The sequence below is a fragment of the Carettochelys insculpta genome, chromosome 14 (assembly GCF_033958435.1).
Source record: "Carettochelys insculpta isolate YL-2023 chromosome 14, ASM3395843v1, whole genome shotgun sequence".
Classification (NCBI taxonomy): domain Eukaryota; kingdom Metazoa; phylum Chordata; order Testudines; family Carettochelyidae; genus Carettochelys; species Carettochelys insculpta.
Window position 1 is genome coordinate 37738599 of NC_134150.1, and position 21352 is coordinate 37759950.

Below are 21352 nucleotides of genomic sequence, written 5' to 3' on the forward strand. Positions count from 1 at the left end.
TTGGCAATAGTGTCAGGCTGTGTTGGGGGCTGTCTTTGTTGCAGCCCAGTTTCACCCCCAAAGCTAGGAGGGGGCTCTCTGTGTAGCCAATGCCGCCTTCCTGCTCCTCTGACGAAGAAGGAGAGCAGCGTTCCCTACCATCAGTGGCCTAGAGGCTCCTGTAGACTGGAGAGGCCCAAAGCCCCCTGACCAGCTTGTTCTCCACCCCTCAACCCTTCCCTCTCCTCCTGGCTCATCTTACTGCTCCTGGCCCCACCCCTCTCCCCCGCCCGCGCTGCGCGCGGGCGCAGAGCCCTTCCCCCACTGCCGGCGGGGCGAGCTGCACGCACGCGCCCTGCCTGCCCGCCCGCTGGTGTGGTGTGCGCGAGAGAGAAGATGGCGGCGGCGGGGGCTGCAGCGTGAGGAGCCGCGCGGCCGCCGAGCTTCCCGTTGAAGCGGGGACGCCATGGCCTTTAACAGCGGCCAGGTACTGCCCAGCCCCGGGCCCGCCGGGTGGAGCGGCGGGGGAGCCTGGCGCGCCCCAAAGGGGCTGCCCGGCCCCGCCGGCCCGGAGGAAGCACGCTGCCCGGCCTAGGCCCAGGGTGATTCTGCAGCCTCATTGAATCTACTCAGGGGAGTGGCGGGGCCTGAATCCCCCCGGCCAGCCGGCAGCCCGATCCTCCCGGCAGCTCGGGATCCGGGGTCTCACGGCGGGCTGGAGGGGCGGCGGGCTGGGTGTCTTTCGCGGGATGTCGCGGTGCCTCCCTCCAAGCCTTGGCGGAGTGCGGGGAGGAGGCGGCTGCTGGGGTTCGGAGGGGGGGGAGGGGAATAAGGAGTTCGGGGATTAATTTGCGTCTCCCAAAGAAATCTGAGCGCCTGATTCTGGGAAGGGCCGCGTGTAACGAGATCAGTGCGCCGGTCTGTGAGGGGCGTGAAAAGCCCCGTGCGTGCGATACACCAGCCAGGGTGTCGGGGCAGGGGCTCGCCAGTCCGGCCTTTGGGATGCGTGTTCTAAACCAGCCGAGGTACCTGAGCCCGGCCTTCGGAATCCTGCGTGCCTCGCAGGAGCTTTGGCAGGAAAGTTGGAACTTGGAGTAAAGTTAGCCCATCAGGCTGGCGTCTTTGCTCCATCCAGTCGCCAGTGATTCAAAAAAAAGCAGCTGATTGAATGGGACAAGTTAAACGTTGATGTGCTGTGCGTGCAGTTTTTGTCCCCGTTCAGAGTAGTGGGGACAGAACAGGCTGCATTGGCAGATGGGTGTTTATAAAAATATACTTTTATTCTTGATCAGTTTAAGCCTAATATAAATAGCAGTGTGCTGTTATACTGATTGGAAAGATCTGTAAAGAAAATAAATAAATAACAGAGAAAGCTGTGCTAGTATATATACTATCAAAACAAAAAAGCTGTCAAGTAGTACTTTAAAGACTAACAAGATAATTTATTAGGTGGGCTTTAGTGGGACAGACCCACTTTTCAGACCAGAGTCATTTGTTTTGTAAAGAAAATGAGTGTTTAGAGCAAGGTGATAGTGCATTAGGTGTGTGGCATGTTTTTCTGAAAGTCATTCATCAGAGGTTTATGTAGCAAAAGTAGTGCGTTAATGGTGATTGTGGGTTTTTTTTAAAGCAAAGTGTATATTTGATCAAAATTACTGTGTATTGTGGCTTGATTTTTTGAGATGGCTGATGTTTTGCTAGTTGAGTGTTTGAGGTCATTAGTTTTTGAAGGTTTATCTGGTTTTCATAATTATAATAAAATGTAGTGATTATAAAGTGTTCTTTTTCTCTCTAACTTTCTCTGGAAGCTGTCTATGCACTTTAATGGAGTTTTATTTTTCAAGGGATTGATCATCATGTGGTATTAACAATACAATACCTACCTTAGTGAAAATTGAGAGAGACTCAAAAGCTAAGCTTTTTTGTATTGGTGCTTATTTCATTAAGTCTTTTTCTCAAAGAGAATGTACTGTACATGAGTGATAACTTACATGCATGTTATAGCAGTTAAAGTGGAGTATATGTGAAACTTTGCTCTTTTTGCAAAATACACTTTTCACGGTGAGTATCTTTTAAGGCCATCTAATCCATAGTGAGTAGTACAATTGTTAGTGGGACTGTTGTATAGATAAAGTTAACCATGTAAGCATTCGCAAGATCAGGACTGAAGTTTATATATCCTTCATAAATTGAACTTGAAGTTTTTCTTTTAAATCAATCATCTTGGCACTTTACAGTTTTCATATGCTCTCATTGTTGAGTCACTATCTTTTACATGACTTCTGAAGATCCTTTCTTTTCTTAAATCTCTATGAACATGAACTATTATAATCCAATTCTGTGTGGCTGTTTTTCTTGGCATCTCTGGGATACCAGTGATAGTATTGTAGGAAGGCATGCTTTAAATGCTAAAGTAGGAACTGAATAATATTTGGAAAAAATAAATCTTAAGAATGTGTCCTTAAACTGCAGTACCCAAGAGGAGAAGCTGCAGAGAAAAAGCTCTTACATATGTGGTGTGTGGAAATGCAATGTTGGATCTAGATGTGATGTTCTTGATAATCTTAGTGACATGGAGTGTGTATTTGAGTTGTCTGTATGAAACTTACCTAATTTCTTAACTTACGTGCATACCATCATGAACAGACCCAGTAAAGATATTCATAATTTTTGTGATTATAACCTAAATTTTTTTATCGTCATTGAAAAATTTGTCTCCAAGGAAAAGTTATTTTGTTTCTCCGACTATTTTGGGAACCATTAAATGTATAGTCTGTTTTCAGCAGAGCAATATCATCCAGAAAGTAACTTCCATGGAGTAGAGAAACTGAATACTCATGGCTTTAATTCCATGTATACTGTATTCTTATTTCTGTTGAAATGATGATAAATGCTTTTTTAAAAAGATCATCTTGAAATGACAGTTGTGACAAAGCACTGTGAAAAATGTTTTAGAATATCCCAATGTAATTGAAATAGATGCTCATCACTTTTGGCTTTTTATTTAATGAAGCTATTTAATAATTTTCATCAAATTAAGTACAATAGAGTGACAGGAGCATTTAGGGGTGTGTTCATAGCACATTAAAGATCTTAGCTTTTTTTTTTCTCTTCAGAGACAGAACTTATAATAAACCTGTCTCATCACTGCTTGCCTCTTGTATGCCATTCCAGGTATAAGGATTTGTTTTACCAGTTTCAAACACAGATAGTATCTTACACTGAGAACTTTAAAAAAAAAACACTCTTCAAATAAACTCATTCTTTAGTAAATGTTAGAAGTTTCTTTATTTGAAGTGTTAGTGCTAGTCACGAATGCTATAAAGAGCTCCTATTTGTAGTCATATTCTTTTAAGTGAGATTAGTTATATGAAAAACTTAATCAATAAATTTGGAATGAAACATTTCTGCTTGTTTTCATCTTTGACACATTGATTCTAGCACACAAGTAACTAGAAGGAGAATTTGTAACTTTTTTCAATTTGCTTCACCCCCTTTCCAAAAACTGTGTTGGTTGAGACCTTTTCCTAGAATTGATACTACAATTTGTTTATTTACTGCTTATATAGTGTCAGTTTAGGGAGCTTGTGTGTTGCATAGACACACTGCTACCCTCCATTCATGTAACTATAAAGGTAGTTATGAAGTTGAAGAGGGGGTAAGTGATGTTTTTGCACATGCTGTCCAGTTTCTGTTGGTTGTGATAGAGGTGCAGCATGCTGTGTCATGCAAAACAGAAAGATCTGTTTGTAATAGAACTTGCTGGCTTTGGGCCATTGGATTATAATCATTTGTCACTTTAATGCCATGTCAGCAGTGTAGATGTTCATTTACAAAGAATTACATGCTAGAACAGCAGTTTTTCTTTTTAATGAAAGTGCTTTGTGACCATTTAATGTACAATTTAGGATTAAAGAACATTGTATAGAATAAAAGTATTTCTTAGTGGAAAAACCTCAAGATATTTTGATACATTTTAAAATTGGGATTAGAGATCCATATTTTTGTATTGTTTAATTACTAGTTTCCTATTTTAGGGAATAGGACTACACAGACTTTCTGGGTGAGTGATGGGTGAGTATATTCAGGAGTGGATGAATGAAGGGGAGAAGGGCTAGAACTTTATTATTTCCCCATTTTGTCTAAATAGTGTAATGGGATTATACTCTTTTTTTTTAGATTACTTAAAAGATATAATTCTTGTATAAATCAAAGTTGTTAACATAGTCAAAGTTTAACTCTAGACTTGTTTGTCAAAATTAGTTTCAGAGGTGGTGTGCTAATGAAGCAGAGTGGTGTGTTTTTAGGTATAACAATCCTAATACCTAGTTTGTTAGCATCTGATCCTAACATCAGTATTGTATTTTGGATTTCTTTACTTTTTTGGGGTTGAAACAACCCAAGTTTAACTTTCAGAGCATACTGCAGGGCCTCTGTTTTTCTCACTTACACAGGTTGAACCTCTCTCGTCCGGCACCTGTGGGACCTGACTGGTGCTGGATGATGGGAATCAATATTTTCTACTACATTACCAATACCCCCTGCTTACTGGGCTTTTGGAAGACATTTAGGGGGTAAATCACAGCTAAATAACAGCACAGAATGCTGAGAGCCAGAATGGTGGCTGTAAATAAACTTTGTGGGACCATGGGAAACTTGGCCACACCCACAATAAGTGATTGTCTGGCTAACTAAAATCATGCCAGATTATGGAGTTTGCCAGATGAGAGAATTCTGGAATAGAGGGGTTACCACGACAGGAAAGATTGGGTGATCCTGGGTTGAGAGATTATCTTGGAGCTTATTAAAATTCTGTTTATGCTGTTGCGTGTTGTTTCCACAAAAACATTTTTAAAGATTGTCATGGATGGCCAGAGCCTATTGTGGATTTTTATTTTATAGTATAGGAGAAATTGGAAATAATTGTACAACACTTTGTGAAAGTGACATAATAATTATTAGTCATGTAAGCACTGATATATATTTAGAAGTGTAAGACATTCTTTGCTCCACATATTTTATAATCTGAAGGTGATGTGGGATCACTTTTATAGTATAATATGTATTGTAAATATTTAACTCTGAATCAAAAATAGATTTTATTCCATAGCTGTCTTTTGTTATGATAGGTGTTAGGAATTCAGATGATAAACTTTAGAACATGGCTAGCCTGGAGATCACTATTGTATCTTGTATCTCTGCCGGCTGCCCATTAATTTGGCTATTTGGGCAGTTCATTTGAATGGATAGTTGTGATATTCCTGTGTAGCACATCATGAAACTAGGGTAACACTATACATTTGGGTAAGGGGTGAAGGGAGTGCCAAAAATGTATTAAATATTTAAATTCTTTTAAAGTTGGGAACCGGTGTCTGGAGATCTTGAGAGGGAGGGAGGAGACTATTTTTGTTTTTGCCCATACATTGTTTAACTTAAAAAAAAAAAAAAAAAAAAAAAAAAAAAAAAAAGCCAAACATTTTAAAAAAACTTAGTAAAGACTAATTTCCCTCTAATAAATAATATGCATGATAGATGCTTTTTTTTGGAGTTTTGTTTTATTGGAACAGGACTAAATATTCTAGAACGGCAACAATAGTGCAGCGTCATCCATATTCCCTGAGTGCAGTTGAAAGGATTTTTCATTTCATACATCACTTACAATTTACTGCAGTAATTTCACAAAGTCAGGACATGTCTTAACTCAGTTCTTTTCCTCTTGAAAGCTACTTGTTTGTTATGGATTTATCAGCATTATTATTATTATAATAAATAAAGAAGCTGTATACCCTTCACTTGGAGAGAAAGAGAGCTTACTTGTGATGAAAACCATGGTGGTGAAAACTCTGGTGATGGTTCCTTTGCTGACAGCAAAATAACTTTCAATCTGTAGCAATACGTATTGAAAAAGTCTATTGTTACGATGATTTGAATTTTACCATTTTGTCATGGGGTGACATTGATCTTTACAAGTTGTGAAACTTAATGATTGTTTGTTCACCCATGCTTTTATTTTTAACAGGTTAACAAAATACTAATATCTCATTCAGGGCTTCAAATTCAATGTGTGATCACCAGAAACCTATACCATTGCTTCCTTCCCCCAACCCTAGCACAGGATCTTGCGCTGCAAGGTTGTTTCCTTACTGCATGTGCTTTTTTTTTTTTTTTTTTTTTTTCCTTTCTGTCTGCCCTCAGTTGTGTTTTGGTCAGTTGCCTTGCCGAGTTCAGGTGTGGAATAAGGGAATTAATTCAGAACCAGTTTCTCTTCCAGCCTTTCAAGGCAGGAGATAATGGGGAGCAGAAGACAAACGAAAATTAGAGTGTTCGTACATTTTTGCATGGTGCAAAAGTATCACATTATTCCAGAAAAGGTCTGGGCTGGAATGGAGGGTGGGGTTCAGGAAATATTTGTATCCTCAGATTTTTAAGGTGAAGGTTGGATTTGTTTTGGCTCCTTGCTTAGAATTTTGTTTCACAGTACAGGTTGCACCTCCTAAAACTGGCACTCTGGTCCAGCAACGTCCCTCATCTGGCAGGACCAAGGATGTTCCTGGACCAGAGAGCCAGGGCAGGAGGGCAACCAGCTGTCAGCCCTACAGGGGGCTGGAGCACTGGTATCCCCCAGCTGTTCCTTAGGGGGTGAGAGTGCTGGATCTGAGACTTAGGGGCCGGCTGCAGTGGTGAGCCATGGCCAGAAGGCCAGCAGAAGGCAACCAGAGACATGGAGTGGTGGTGGGGCATTAATGTCCCCTGGTCCATCAGAATCCTTTCGGACCTTTTGAGGTCCTGAGGGTGCTGGCCCATGGAGATGCAACCTGTAGTGCTTATATTTCAGCTAAGATAGGCACTGTGAGGAGACACAGTAAGAGATGGTGCCCAACTCAAGAATTTACCATCTGTGTAGATGAACTGAACAAAGGGAGAGGTAAACAAATGCATAGGGAAGTAAAATGACATGCAGTGCAGCAAGCTAGTGACTGAACTGGGGATGGAGTCTGTATCTCTTAGGCTAGGATTACACTAGAGAGTTTTGTCAACAAAACAAGCCATGCGTTTACTCTCAAAGTGCCTTGTGTTGACAGTGTATGGACAAAACCCAGCACTTTCCCCAACAGGGTTCTGCCTCTCTGCTACAAGGCAGAATGCCTTTGTTGACAGAGTTCTGTCAACAAAACAGCTGTGTGAATGGCCCAGGGGGCCTCTCTCCACAGATGGGTATCTGAGAGGTAGCCGTGTTAGTCTGTATCTTCGAGAACAAGAAGCAGTCCTGTAGCATCTTATAGACTAACAGATATATTCGAGCATAAGCTTGATGCATCTGGCGAAGTGGGTTTTTGCCCGTGAAAGCTTATGCTCCAAAATATCTGTTAGCCTATATAAGGTTCCACAGGACTACTACTTGTTCTCCACAGACAGGACATCTACAACAATGGGCAGCACCGCCTGCTTTGCTTCCAGGTGCCGGTCTTGCTGCTCTGTCAACAGAGTGAAGCACTCTCCCGATTTACTTTTGTGTGTGGCTGTACTCTGTCAACAGAAGTTTTGTCAAGAAATCTCTTGCAGAAGTGACTTCTGTTGACAGAGCACTGTAGTGTAATGGTAGTCTTTGTGTGTGTGTGTGTATGTCTACATAGCAAAGTTATTTGGAAAGCATCTATTTTGAAATGACTTTGTGAACATGTACACAATGCAACCAATATTTCAAATTAGCAGATACCTTATTTTGAAATTGGTGAACCTCATTGTACGAGGAATAGTGCCTTTTTTGAAATAGATATTTTGAAATAGCAGTTGTGTGGACAGAGAATAGAGCCTATTTAAAAAATAAGCCATGACGTGTCCAGTGGTTCTATTTCAAAATAGGTCCTATTGTGTGTAGGTGCTCTATTTCAGAATAGCTGAGGACTATTTCAAAATGCTTTTGGTATGTGTAGTGTCTCTATTTCAAAATCTATTCTGGAATAGTTTATTCAGGTATATACAGCAGCTTTATTCATGGCCCTTGAGTCCCAGTCTGGCACCCTATCCACTGGACCATGCAGCCTCTAATAGTGGCATCAGATTGTACTGGTAGTAAACAAAAGTGAGAAATAGTGCCTCTATATAATAGAAATTCTCACTCTATCTCACCCCTTGCCTCCTCAATAAGTAAGGAAATGAAGCAGTAAAGCACCAATATTTGAATTTCTGGTTTGTGATCTACTGCTATGCATTCAAGACTAATCCTAATATTAAGTATATTGAAAATCAAATGAAAGTTAGTCTTTTAAAAAATTATTTAAATTAGTTGTGCCTATTCCACCCGAAACTCAGAGCATAAGAAAGAAAATAAATGATCATAAACTAGCATTTACATGTCAATTTAAACATTTTTATGTTTGTGTCAATAGGGAAGAACTAATTTTACTGACTTCTTGGGATTACAAGCAGCAGCAGCAACAACAGAAGTGAACTACATAATAAAACCATGCAAGAGTGGAAAGGAATGCACCATTTTTAAAATAGAAAAAGTAAATCTATAAAATGTGCTTAGTCAGCCAAGTCCCATTCTTGTCAGGTTTTTTATTCACAAACAAAACTGTATTATGGTGGTTACCTCTGCTATTTAATCCAGTTTTGCTGGAGAACTGCCTATCAAAGGCACCTCCTAAAGAAGAGTTTACCAACTTGAGATACCTTAGTGTTGCGAAGAACATCCCACAAATTTGCTTTGTTGGTTAGGGTAAAGATAATGAACGATAATGTTATCGTGATCAATGCTTGTGGTTATTATATAGATGTCATTGAAGGTGGTATTAGTCATTGCTAGGGTCTGTTTGTATCCTTGGAATAAAAGTTCCATTGAATTTTTGCTGATTTCAGTCTAGTGCAGAATGCTAATTATGTTCTGAAAGTATTCTTACAGTTGTTCTGTCAAAAGCTGCCTTTGGGCTACAGCTGTCACATAGTCCATTCTTATTTTTTCCACATTTTTCGAAACATTTTGTTAACATACAAGTACAATGTAAGGCACACGGTTCACGTTTCATTATTGATATCACCAGTGAGTGGACTAGAAATCAGAATGGGTTGTGTAGTGCTGACAACATATTGTCTCCAATCTTTCGGTCAGCCAGATTGTCTCTTCCAACCCAGGTGTCACTAGGAGCAAGAATTTATGACCACAGCAGAGGTTATAAGTCTCTCTGCTCGTGTGGCACACATTTTAGTACTGGGATAGTTTCGTCAGTCTTCTGTTCCTTTGAATGACCCTTTTTCCAGTTCATGGTGGCATAAAATCCAGTGGTTCCACAGCAGTTCCTTGTATGGAAAAGCATTATTAGGAAAGCATATCTCATTTTGAAGCTTTTTTGTATTTTTGTGCCAGTTTAGCAGCTGGAAGTTGAGAAGCCAGCAGTATGTGTCACATGGCTTCCTGTGAGCTGCGAGCAAGTGCTCCACAGACAACAGTTTGAGAATATCTTGATAGTGCTCGGATGACTTCAGTGTGATAGACCTATTGAATAAGTTGCAGCACCAGTTTGGAGTCACAAGTGTTTAATCAAGATTTGAACATCAGGCTTTGTACAGTGTTTAAAAGTGCTTTATGATGACTTTTTACATGATAACCACCCTTTAAATGTAAGGTGCTCTGTTGCAGGCATTTTCTCCTCTAAGTACAAGGTTCAAAACTTCCCATGTACTGTACTTTGGGTTTAGTCAAGTGTTATGTTTATTAAGCATGAAATCAGAAAAATTCTTATGGACTTAAAGCATTGTTAGTTCTGTTAATATCCTCCAACTGCTTGAACTGGTGTTGTGTGAGCGATCCTTGTAGTGAAGCTTACGAATGTCTGCACATCTTACTAGGAGGTTTAAGTGCATTTGAAATCACAGGAGAAAACACTACTAGACTACTTCATTAATATGCTGGCTAGTGTGTACTGTTTCAAAGTGAGGGCTATGCTATAGGGATGTAAAATACTGTTCAGTTGGTTAACTGATTGGTTAGATGGCTAAACCTACCATTTAATCAAAGGGAGGGGTGGCTGCGGAGGCCTTACCAAATGCTGCTCCACCCCCGACTCATGGCATGTCAGAGACGGGAACTGCTTTGGCTGCACTGGAATGACCCCCTGCCTACAGCTTGTGGGGGTGGTGGGGGGAGGGTGTGTGTGTGTTTCCCTCCGGCCACCGTGGCGCATCTCCTGCTTATGACACACCAGGGATGGGGGGCCTTCTCCGATTGTGCTGGAGTGTCCCCCTGCCCGTGGCAGTAGCTCCGTCCATACTGAAGCGGCCCCCCTCCCCAGAAATGGAAACTGCTCCCTCTTTAAATTCTCTGCATATTAGTGAAATGTTTTTTTCATGATTGCTCACCTTGCTAAGCCCCCCTTTGTGTCAAACTGCCTGACCACATACTCAGGCCTTGTCTACAATACTGCATAAGTTGACAAGCTACATTGACCAGGGATTAACCCCCTGCCCCACGAGTGATTTAAGTTGCATCAATTTAGTGCTGTGTCAGTGGGAAGTGCTCTTCAACAGACCTATTAAAAACCACCAATTTAGCACCATGGTGAAAATAACCCCTAAGAAACATTAACAGTATTTCTTCCTGGAGTAGTAAGAGGTATTGAATGTCCCAGATCTGAGGCAAAGAGGCTATGCCAAGCCAGACATAGAAACATTGACAAATACAAGCAGGCTGTACGGACTATGCAGGGAAAAGAGATATGACAGGGATCAGCAGCAATGCTGTGTGAAGTTGAAAGTTTTTTGTCAGGATACCATATAGATCTCATGCTTTGTTGCACATCTCCCACTTCTGTAAGGAGCTGCATGTCCCACTTGACAGAGACCCCACCACAGCACCCTGCTGAGCAGTGAAGATATGCTGGAAGACCATGAGACAGACTCCTGCTATGAATGGCCAGGGCTGCAGGGAAGGAAATGTGTTTGGGGGACTCCAACCATATAAGCGTCAAGACCTATTTGAGACTCCTCCACAGTTTAGCCAGTCCCATGCAGGCGAGTGCAAATGAGCCTGAGGCAAGGGAAAGGAACTCTGGTAGTTTTGTGCATGCATTTTTCCTTCATAGTATTTAAATATAAAGATGAAGCCTGGTCCGTACGCATTTAACAAGACAACGCTGTCGAAGGTTATTCTTATCTAAGAGGGAGAGGACCCACAAAACAGTTGTCATCTGTTCCACATTCTCCTTTTGAGTTAGGTTGGGCCTGAGGAAGGCAAAGTTATTTATGCACATGAGAATATCCCTTTTATCTCTTGAGAGACCAGGATTAAAGTTTCATGGACATGTCCTGCTGTCTTTTTCACAAATATTACCAGGAATGTGTACCTTATTTCTTCCTCCACAGAAGAACTATTTCCCATGCCACTCTCAATGAGTTTGGCTGGCAACATTGAAGAAGAGGCTAGCATCATACTGGGCCTGGCAGCTTTGGACACCATTAATGGCTGTATTGTGTGTACCTTTGTGACTTTGGGAGTGAGAGAGCAGCTAAAATCACCTCCACCTGTGAAAAAGTGTCAGTATTCAGTGCTTTTGTCCTGTACTTGTACCCATGCAATAGGGATCAAAATTTTATACCTCAGGCAAGAGAAGATCCTTCCTTGCCATCTCATTGATGTTGGGAGGAATACTCTTCATAGCTGGGCCTGGAGAGCAGTGCTATTTTGAGTTGCTCCAAAGCTGAAGTGTCAATAAGCATTTCTTTTAAAAATTACATATGGAAATAAGGGGTGGGAGTTTTGAAACTTCTCTCTTGCCCTCATGACTGTAACTCCAATGGTACATGTCTGTTTTTATCAGCAGCTTCTGGCATGGACTGCCTTAAGGGGAGTCCCCTCCATGCTTGCAGACCACCTGACCTTGAGGAGGAGAAAGAAGAGTGTTAGGGAGAACATTGTGTGAGATTCTGAAAGCCAGTGCTTCATCGAACTATTAACTAAAGACTTGGAGGGCCAATCTGACTGACAGTATGGATAAAGACATAGGATAGGAAAAAGATGTAGGAATCCTAGCAGGACAAGGAGATGGATGAGCAGGTAATAGTGCTTCTTGGGCAGCAAACCCAACTGCTGAAGACATTGCTTGACCTGCATGTCCAAAAAATCCTTGACTCACCAGCCAGGGATGGGGTTGCTTCTCCCTACACCACTCAGTATAAGGTGAGGTCCTGGGGTGCATTTTTATCTGTACCACTTCAGAGGACAGCAAGGAAAGCCACAGCTTCACATACACTGACCTGTGAACCACAATTTGTGCATTTGTAGCCACAACAGATTACCTTTGTGTACTCAAATTAAAACACGCTTCTTTCATAATTAAGTTTTCACTCCATTCTCTTGTGTTAAAAACTTGTATAACATTGGCTTTGGGGTGTTTTTGTATTGATTTTTCTTTCTTTTTTCCTGTTTATATAAAGTTCTGGTTTTAGGGAATCAAACACTCTTTGTTGGTTCACAAACAACATGCCAAGATGCAGAGAAGTTGTGAAAACAAACAAATACATATCAAGTGCAACAAACTTCATAGCTTCAGGAAAATATCCAGACATTTGTTTAACATAAGGCAGGTACCCCCAGATTCCTAGTAACACGCAAAGGTCCAGGTTCAGAAGGCACTCCAGCATAGAACACTAATTACTGTGGCTGAACATTAAAGTGCTCTTTCAAAGCCTCACTCAAATGCATAAGCTCCAGGCTGAGCTTTTGTAATGCCCCTTTATGGCTGGCTGTTTCAAGGCAACAGACTTCACATCCTTCCTATAGGCAGCTTTCCCCCACTTTGCCTTATGTATATTATTCAGAAGGCAACGTGTAGCTATAAATATTGGGCTGTTTTTCTTCTATCTGTGCACAGGAAAAGAATTAACAACTTGAGGTTCACGGATAATATAGTTATCATTAAGGAAGATGAGGAGAAGCTTGTGAAAATGGTGCGGGTGTTAAACAAAGAAGGGAAGCAGTACAGACTGATTATGAACATTGATAAAACAAAAACAATGGTATTTGGAGATAAGGAAATAGGAAGGAAGATAAGTGTGGATGGTAATGAACTAGAAAATGTAGAGAAGTTCACATATCTGGGGAGCAACATAAGGTATGATCTAGACTGTAAGAAGGAAATAGCGACTAGAATAGCGAAAGCAAGAGCAAGTTTGAAGGTGATGGATAAGATGTGGAAAAGCAAAGTAATTAGCTTAAGAACGAAGCTGGGCATCTTGAAAACGTGTGTATTCAGCAGCATGTTGTATGGATGCGAGACATAGGAGATAACGAAAGATTCTGAGAATAGGATGGATGCAGAAGGTCACCAATGAGGAATTATATCGGAAGATACAGCCGAAAGAAAACCTGCTGCAGAAGGTTATAAAATGGAAGCTACAACTATTTGGACATATTTGCAGAATGAATGACGAACAAAAAATCAAGACCCTACTGTTTGGCATAATGGATTGTTCGAATAGGAAAGGCAGACCCCACAGAGAATGGATAGATTGGTGTGGAGCTGGTCTACAGAAACTAAGCCACTCTGCACTGGATAGGGAAAGATGGAAGGAAATGGTGAGAGAGGCATCAAACACCAACGGGTGCTGAGCCCACGGTTATTGATGATGATGTTGATGTTTTTCTTCCTGAGATCCACTCTAGTGAGTAAATACTGCTAGCACCCCATCCATCTACCTTGGTACTCTCGGTTAGCATAGAGTTTCATCGAGGGGTAGGCTGGGTCCCCCTGAATTACTGTTGGTATTTGATTATTGCCAATGGAAATCCAGTGGTTGGGAAGTGTGTCCTGCTTGCTGAAGGTTCCTATTTTTTATAGTACCTGTGATCATTTTCCCTAGGTAGTGAAGGCTTCCTGGTGACCCACCGATGCTTGCATAACCATGGAAAAGTAGCCTTTTGTTTGGAAAAATTCTGAGGCACAGTGTGTCCATTACAAAATTAGGGGTGTTCATGACATTTGTTGCCTTACTATACTTTGGGAACCCCATTGCTCAGAGCCATACGCTGTCTTGCACATTGCTGAGGGTCAGTCTCGCATAGCAGAAGACAATATGGGTAAGCTCATGCATGACAGAGGACCTCACAGTGGATTTATCCAACTCCAAAATGACTTTCCACTGACTGACAGCAATTTGTTTTAAACTCCCAGAGTTGAGGGCCACTCATGTGCCCACTTTTAGTGCAGCTCTTATTAAGGTGTCCCTGTGCTAGAGGGCTGGGGAGAGCTTGGGACACTGATCCATCCATTTGGCCTTTCATCTGTAAAATCTATGCAGCTACTTTTTGTCATCCCAGACATGCATTCTCATGCAAACCCATAAATCATTGCTCATTTCTCAGGCCTAGAAGTGGTGGTCCACCATTTGCAGCTGCACCAGGAATGGCATCTACAACCTTGAGCTGTTTTTCACAGTATCCCTCAGAAAACTGTCCTAGAAGGAATCTTCACAGTTGTGGTTACTGAAATACCGTGAACACAGGAGAATGGTGTGTCCTGTATTTGAAACATTTGTGGTATCTAGAGGCCTGATTGTATCTCTGCTTACAAGTGGAAAGTGGGCTGGAAGAAAGTGTTCTACAGAAACTTGTGGCAATACACATCCAAAGTGTATGGGCCAGGCCCCGTGCTGGCTGGGGAAAGGAGCTTCATTGGTGGGTTTAACCCAGGCCCCGTGCTGGGGAGGGGAGGGGAGGGGAGTGTCCAGCAATGTGTAGGGGGCGGGACATGGTAGAACCTTGCCCAGACAGATGGGTGGACACAGCAAAAATAATATAGCTTGGGGTTCTCTGGGCTCCATGCTTGTCTTGGATGGGGGAGATCAAAAGGTGTATGCAGGTTTGTGGATTTTTCTTAAAAAAGGTGAGATTGGAGAGAGCATTATGGGATGTAGTAAGTAGAAGTCTGGAAACTGGATCACTGACTTCCAGCGATCCCTGAGCAAGTCATTATTCCATAAAACAATACAAACGTGTTCCAGAAGACATTAGACTGGATGTAAGCCCTTGTGTACTTGGTTGCCTACCTTTGGTTGGGTTTCCAGCCTGTGGGAGCTATTGGACAGTGCTGGGGGCAGGGACAGTGCGTGGGGGCTACCTACCCTTTGTTCACATCGCACAGAGACATACGCTGACCCCAGCAGCTGGTCAATTTGAGTGCTGTTTGGGGCCATGGCAGGCAGAGAGCTGTGGGATATTGGTGGCCCAGGGGAATCTTGGTGGACCAGATCGGGCACTTGGGCTGTATGTTGCCTACCCAGCCTTAGAAAATGAGGGGAAGCCGTGTTTGTCTGTAGCTTCACAAAAAACACAGTCCTGTATCACCTTAAAGACTAACAAATTTATTCATTAGTTAATGAGCTTTTGTGGGTGTAAGACTCAGTTCTTCAGATTGGTCTTTCCCCATGAAAGCTCATTACCTGAAGAGTAAATTTGTTAGGCTTTAAGGTGACATAGGACTGCTTGTGTATTTTTTGGTGACCTGAGAAACTAGTTGTATTCATTTATTTCAGACTGCTTTTATCTCAGTTGCTCTCCTTTAGCTAGTCCTAGAGAATGCAGTGTGGCAGGACTGGTGGATAGGGGGCTCCCTGCTCAGTCCAGCACTGTGTGGGGCAACAAGACAACTTACTTGGTTTGGTGGCCAGTGACATGTAGAGCCCCAGCCGGCCTCTCTCTTGCTGGTGTGACTGTCTCCAGTGGTTACTGAGTAGTATAACATCCTGTTCTGTGCCCCTCTCCCTTTCCATGTTCTGGAAGATATTCCCATTCTGGGCACTTTCCATTTTCGTGGTACAACCAAACAGTGATCCTGCTTTAAGTTAGGGTCAGAGGAAGCTACATGCCAAATTTGGTAGCCCTAGCTCTTAGTATTTAGTAGCAGTTCTTGAACAAATGGGCTCACAGATGCAACAAATCCTCTAATTTTATATATATCTATATTGATATGGATTATTAATGCTTTTGAAAGTCCATATTTCTGTAGTCCAGCAACATCTGTGATCCAGCTTCCCTGTAGTGCTCTTGGGCTGGAGCATTCACAGAAAACCTGGACCCACGCTCAGTAGCTTCTCACCTGCCCTCATTTGGTGCACTTGAATTTGGGGGGGAGCTGGGAATGGGGTATGTCCAGAAGAAGAGGGAGGGTGGTTTCAGAGCTCCATGGCTGTGGACCAGGAGCACAGCATGGTGGCTGCAGGAATTGGTTTGTTCCTGTGGGCTGTGCTGCAGGCTTCCAGCTTCAGGGCCCTGCAGCCACCCTTCTTCACCTGAGCACCCCCTCCTCCCTGTTCACCAGAGCAGGGGGGCCATAATTGATCGTCACTGGTCTGACAGATTCTCTGACTTGGGACCAGGGAGGTATAATCTGTATGTGTTACACTTCTTTCATTTTCAAGTCACCTGATTAGATGTAGAAGTAACAGTGCCTATAAAAAGGTTAAAAACAACAACCCAGGAAGCTACAGACCAGTCAGTTTAACTTGTGCCAGGAAAGATGATGGAGCAAGTAATTAAGGAATTCATCTGGAAGAAAATAAGGTAACGGGTAACAGCCAGCATGGATTTGTGAAGAATTAATCGTGCCAGACCAATCTGTTAGCTTTCTTTGGCAAGATAACAAGTTCTGTGGATAAGGGAGTAGCAGTAGATGTGGTATACCTAGTCTTTAGTAAGGCATTTGATATGGTCTTGCATGATCTTCTTAGGCAAATACAACTTAGATGGGGCTACTATGAGGTGCGTGCATAACTGGCTGGATAACCATTCTCAAAGTAGTTATTAATGGTTTGTGCTCATGCAGGAAGGGCGTAACGAGTGGAGTTCCGCATGAGTCTGTTTTGGGACTGGTTCTGTTCAATAGTCTTCATCAACAGTTTAGATATTGGCATAGAGAGTATGCTTATTAAGTTTGAAGATAATACAAAGCTGGGACGGTTTGCAACTGCTTTGGAGAATGGGATCATAATTGAAAATGATCTGGACAAACTGGAGAAATGGTGTGAGGTAAACAAGATGAGGTTTCATAAGGACAAATGCAAAATACTCCACTTAGGAAGAAACAATCAGCTTCATGCATACAGAATGGGAAGCGACTGTTTACGAAGGAATACTGCAGAAGGGAATTTACAGGTCATAGTGGACCATAAGCTGAATATGAGTCAACAGTGTGATGGTGTTGCAAAAAAAGCAAACATGATTCTGGAATACATTAACATGAGTGTTGAGAGCAAGACACATGGTAAGTCATTCTTCTGCTCTACTCAGCGCTCCTTAGGCCTCAGTCAGAGTACTGTGTCCAATTCTGGGCACCCCATTTCAAGAAGGATGTGCCAAATTGGAGAGGGTCCAGAGAAAAGTGACAAGAATGATTATAGGTATAGAGAATATGAGCTATGAGGGAAGACAAAGGACTGGGCTTGCTTAGTTTAGAAATGAAGAGGTGGAGGGGACATAATAGCAGTTTTCAAGTACCTAAAAGAAGGTTACAAGGAGGAGGGAGAAAAATTGTTGGCCTTTAAGGATAGGACAAGGGGCAACGGGCTTAAACTACGACAAGGGAGGTTTAGGTTGGAGATTAGGAAAAACTTCCTAACTGTAAGGGTGGTTAAACACTGGAATAAATTGCCTAGGGAGGTTGTGGAATCTCCATCACTGGAGATATTTAAAGGGAGCTTAGATAGATGTCTATCAGGGATGGTCTAGACAGTGCTTGGTCCTGCTGTGAGGGCAGGAGATAGGACTCAGTGATCTCTTAAGGTCCCTTCCAGTCTAGTGTTCTGTGACTCTATGGGGCATAGTGAAGGCCTTGTCACTTCACTGCCCCCCTGTACTTATGGAGGGTGATGTATCACTTTGTAACAACAGCAATTTGTTATGGTTGCTGGAATCAAAATGAGCTTTCCCCTCTCTAAATGTGAAGAACAGACAGGCCCTTTCTAGATAAAGCGTTTTTATAGAATAGTATTGCTCTGGAAATCATAAGATGATAATGCCCATACTGATTTGTGGAGAAGGCACACAGCCATCTTGCAATGCAGTTATGTCTATGTAGAATGAGGGGCTGATGTAAAATCTGATTAATCCCTTTAACTAAAATCAACACTTTATTATCAACTTTTTTTGAGTAGCAAAATTGTTGTGTGAACTACTACTACTACTACTACTACTGGCTATTTTCTCTGAAAAGGAAAAGTTCTAGGATAGAAAGATAAAATTTCTCATTGTGACCTGAATGAGTGGAGTACCTAGGCAGTACTGGATCTGGCTGAAAGAAATCAGTAAATTTATTGGCAAGTTTGTGCAAGACTTGTTGAGTGTGATAATGACTAGTGTGTCAACCTTGGGTATGAAAACATTAGTAATTAAAAGATGAATATTGTTGAGTAGAAGGTTACAGTCAGTCTAGGAAAAATAAAGCTTTGTTGTGCTTTTAGGAATAACTAGACCACATTCGTGATACCAAACAGACCTCCAGTCTGGCTTGTGTAGTGGACAGCTAAGTTTTCATATCCATTGAAGTCTATGATAGGAGTGGGTGAGGAAGAGGGCTTGATATTTATTCAGATATTTGATATTTGTAGCTTTAAGGAGTGTTCAGCAGTTTACATTAAATCAGTGGTAGTTGGGCCAACTATGGAAGTTTGGCTAATCTGCAAAAGTTTGGCTGGGGAGATAAGAAATCGCAAACTAAAACAGAGGACGACATAAAAATTGACTGCCCTAAGGGGACACAGTTGTTCTAATGCTTAGTAAATGCTTCTCGAGTTCCGTGGGCCATGCTGTTAGACAAGTAGAAGCAGTATTCAGTAAGTGTGCTGATGTCGTCCCCTCATCTGATGTCACTGGGTCATCAAACTTATCTTTCCATGCAACTACACCAATGCATTTTAACAAGTTTAAACCAGTCCTTTTTCCCATACTTAAGACTGAGTTTCCCACCTGTATGCTAAATGAACTTTTAAGGAGCAGCCTTTTCCCATTTTTAAGGTGGAAGCAGCCACTATTTTGAGTAGTAAAATATGAAGAGAGTACTACATTGCTGTTGACTGGAAGAACCCCATAAAGTTCAGAAATCAGTTGGAAAGTGAGTGGGTGGGTAAGATTCAGTTACTAATATATGTGATGTTTCAGTCTGTAAGTAGTGACAATTTAGGAAAACCAGCAAAGCTGCCATTCACCCCAGGCTAAATCTATGTAAGTTTTATGTATTTTGTTTTGAGATGTTATGGCATATCTTTGACACATATTCTAGTTTGATGCATCAATGCCATTTCTGACTGCACTCATCTGTGACAAAAGCCATTTGTTTATAACTCATCTAGGTTTGGATTGGACTTCTATAAGCTTCAGTTGTCTGAAAGTATTTTCCAGATTCCTGGCTGTAATTTAGATTTCAGGTCTTTATTGGATACAGAGTTTTATGGGTCAGGTTCCTTTTGAATCTTACTGAGAAACATCCATCAGGGATGATCTAGATGGTGCTTAGCCTTGTGGTGAAGGCAGGGACTTGACTTAATGACCTCTCAAGGTCCCTTCCAGTTCTATGATGGCATTGCTGTAGGTTGCCCAAAATATTATCTGCTAATGACGTGGTTGGAATCCTTGAATTCCAAATTTATTTATTAAAGTAGAAATAAGGCTTAGGTAAAAGTAGTATTAATAAGTTTAGTGTAAGCAAAAATACTTTAATCAGTCTTCCTATTGAACAAGACTGTGTGGTATAAAATATTTTGGAAACTTTTAAAAATTCGTGTTTGCTGGAAAATGTCATACCTTAGGAGTGTGAGGCACTTGGATATTACTGCTGCCAGGTTAAATATTTAAAATTTTCCTGTGAACATAGTTTCAGTCTCAGTTCTTCCTGTCCACAATTATATCATCTTCTGAGTAAGACGTTACCAGGGACAGCCTGATGGGTACACAAGTTCAGAAATTCATACTTCTGTTGCATCATGTCCAGCGAATGAAATCGAAAAAGCTCTGATACTTGCTTAGTCTCCGCAAGAAGAAGAGAACCCGAGAGAAGATTGTCATGGGTATAGGTTGGAAGGCAGAGAGGACGATTCTTCATGGAGGGAAGACAAAATGCGTTGGGAGGACAATAGTGTAAACAGGAGAGAAGGCAGAGGCTGGATTAATACAGGGTCATATTTGCTATTATGACTAGCACGAATATTCTCTAAAAGAGTCCTAATGCAGCCTTGCTTTTTTGGCCAGCCTCTCCAGGGCATCAGACTAGACTTTCACTTTTCTCCCTCTTTACCAGTGTCTCCCTATTTAAAACTTTATGGATTAATATAGGAACACCCTGTATCAATGTAGCAAGATAACATGGACTGATTTGTCATTTCATTTTGAACTAATTTGTCTCTTTATGGTTGGGTTTTCCAGCTCTTCACTTTATTAACAAGTGAAAAGAAATTAAGTTTTTTTTTTTTTTTTTTTTTTTTTTAAGTATTTGTTCCATGAAAAAGAAACAGTTATGGTGGGAGCGTATGTTTTAGCTCTTGCTTCTGGATAAATGAGAAGGTATGGAGCAAAGGCGTGTAAAATACAATTGAATAGAAAAAATATCCTTTATTGGTACAAAAGTAATTGTCTCAGAGCAGTTTTGTTTTCAAGAGTTTCCAGTCAAACTGGAAAATTGGTTAGAACTCAGTGAGGGAATATCTGTTGTTGCTGTCCCTGTTCAAACCATGTGTTAATGTGTCAAATTTGAATATGAATGTTGGTTCTGAGCATTCCTTCTGTAGATGGCTCTTAAAGTCCCATTTCAGTAGAATACAAACTTTCAGGTCTTTAAAAGAATGGGCCACTCCATTAAAGTGCTGGCTGACAGGTTTGTGTATTTGGAGTTTTTGGTGTCTAGTCTATGTCCATTCATTCTTTGTCAAAGAGTGTTTTGCAGTCTGTCTTGTATACATGGTGTGTGGGCATTTTTGGCACATGATGGCATATATATGATGTTAGTTGAGGAATGGGGGAATGTGCCCGTGATTCTGTAATTAACTCGGTTAGGTCCAGTGATGGTATTTCCAGAATAGATGTATGGACAAAGTTGGCAATGGGGCTTGTTGCAAGGAAAAGTTCCAGGATTAATAGTATTGTGGTATAGCCTGTGGAAGAAGTGGTTCTGTCTCAGGAAAGTTCACCACCTAATAAAGTGCTACTTGACTGCTTTTTTGTGTACTAACTATAGCTAACTGCACTGTTAGCCTAGCTGGAGTGAGAGTGACAAGTCTTCAGAACAGCATTCACATAGGTGATTGGAGTAGCTGCTGCTTATCTGTGGCTCCAGCTGTTTGTTGCATCTGTACTGCATTACCAGCACCAGTTTCTGCAGCACTCCTGCTTCAG

General features: G+C 41.6%; 1 protein-coding gene across 4 annotated transcripts in view; it reads left to right on the forward strand.

Annotated features, from left to right (window-relative positions):
* The first annotated feature begins 326 nt into the window (after positions 1-326).
* USP10 (ubiquitin specific peptidase 10) overlaps positions 327-21352 on the forward strand; it is a 70427-nt gene continuing 49401 nt past the window's right edge. For all 4 annotated transcript variants that reach the window (XM_075008440.1, XM_075008442.1, XM_075008441.1 and 1 more), the window contains exon 1: positions 327-466. In XM_075008440.1, coding sequence (XP_074864541.1) covers positions 446-466 — 21 coding nt within the window. In that variant the 5' untranslated portion in view covers positions 327-445. The remainder of the gene's footprint in view (positions 467-21352) is intronic.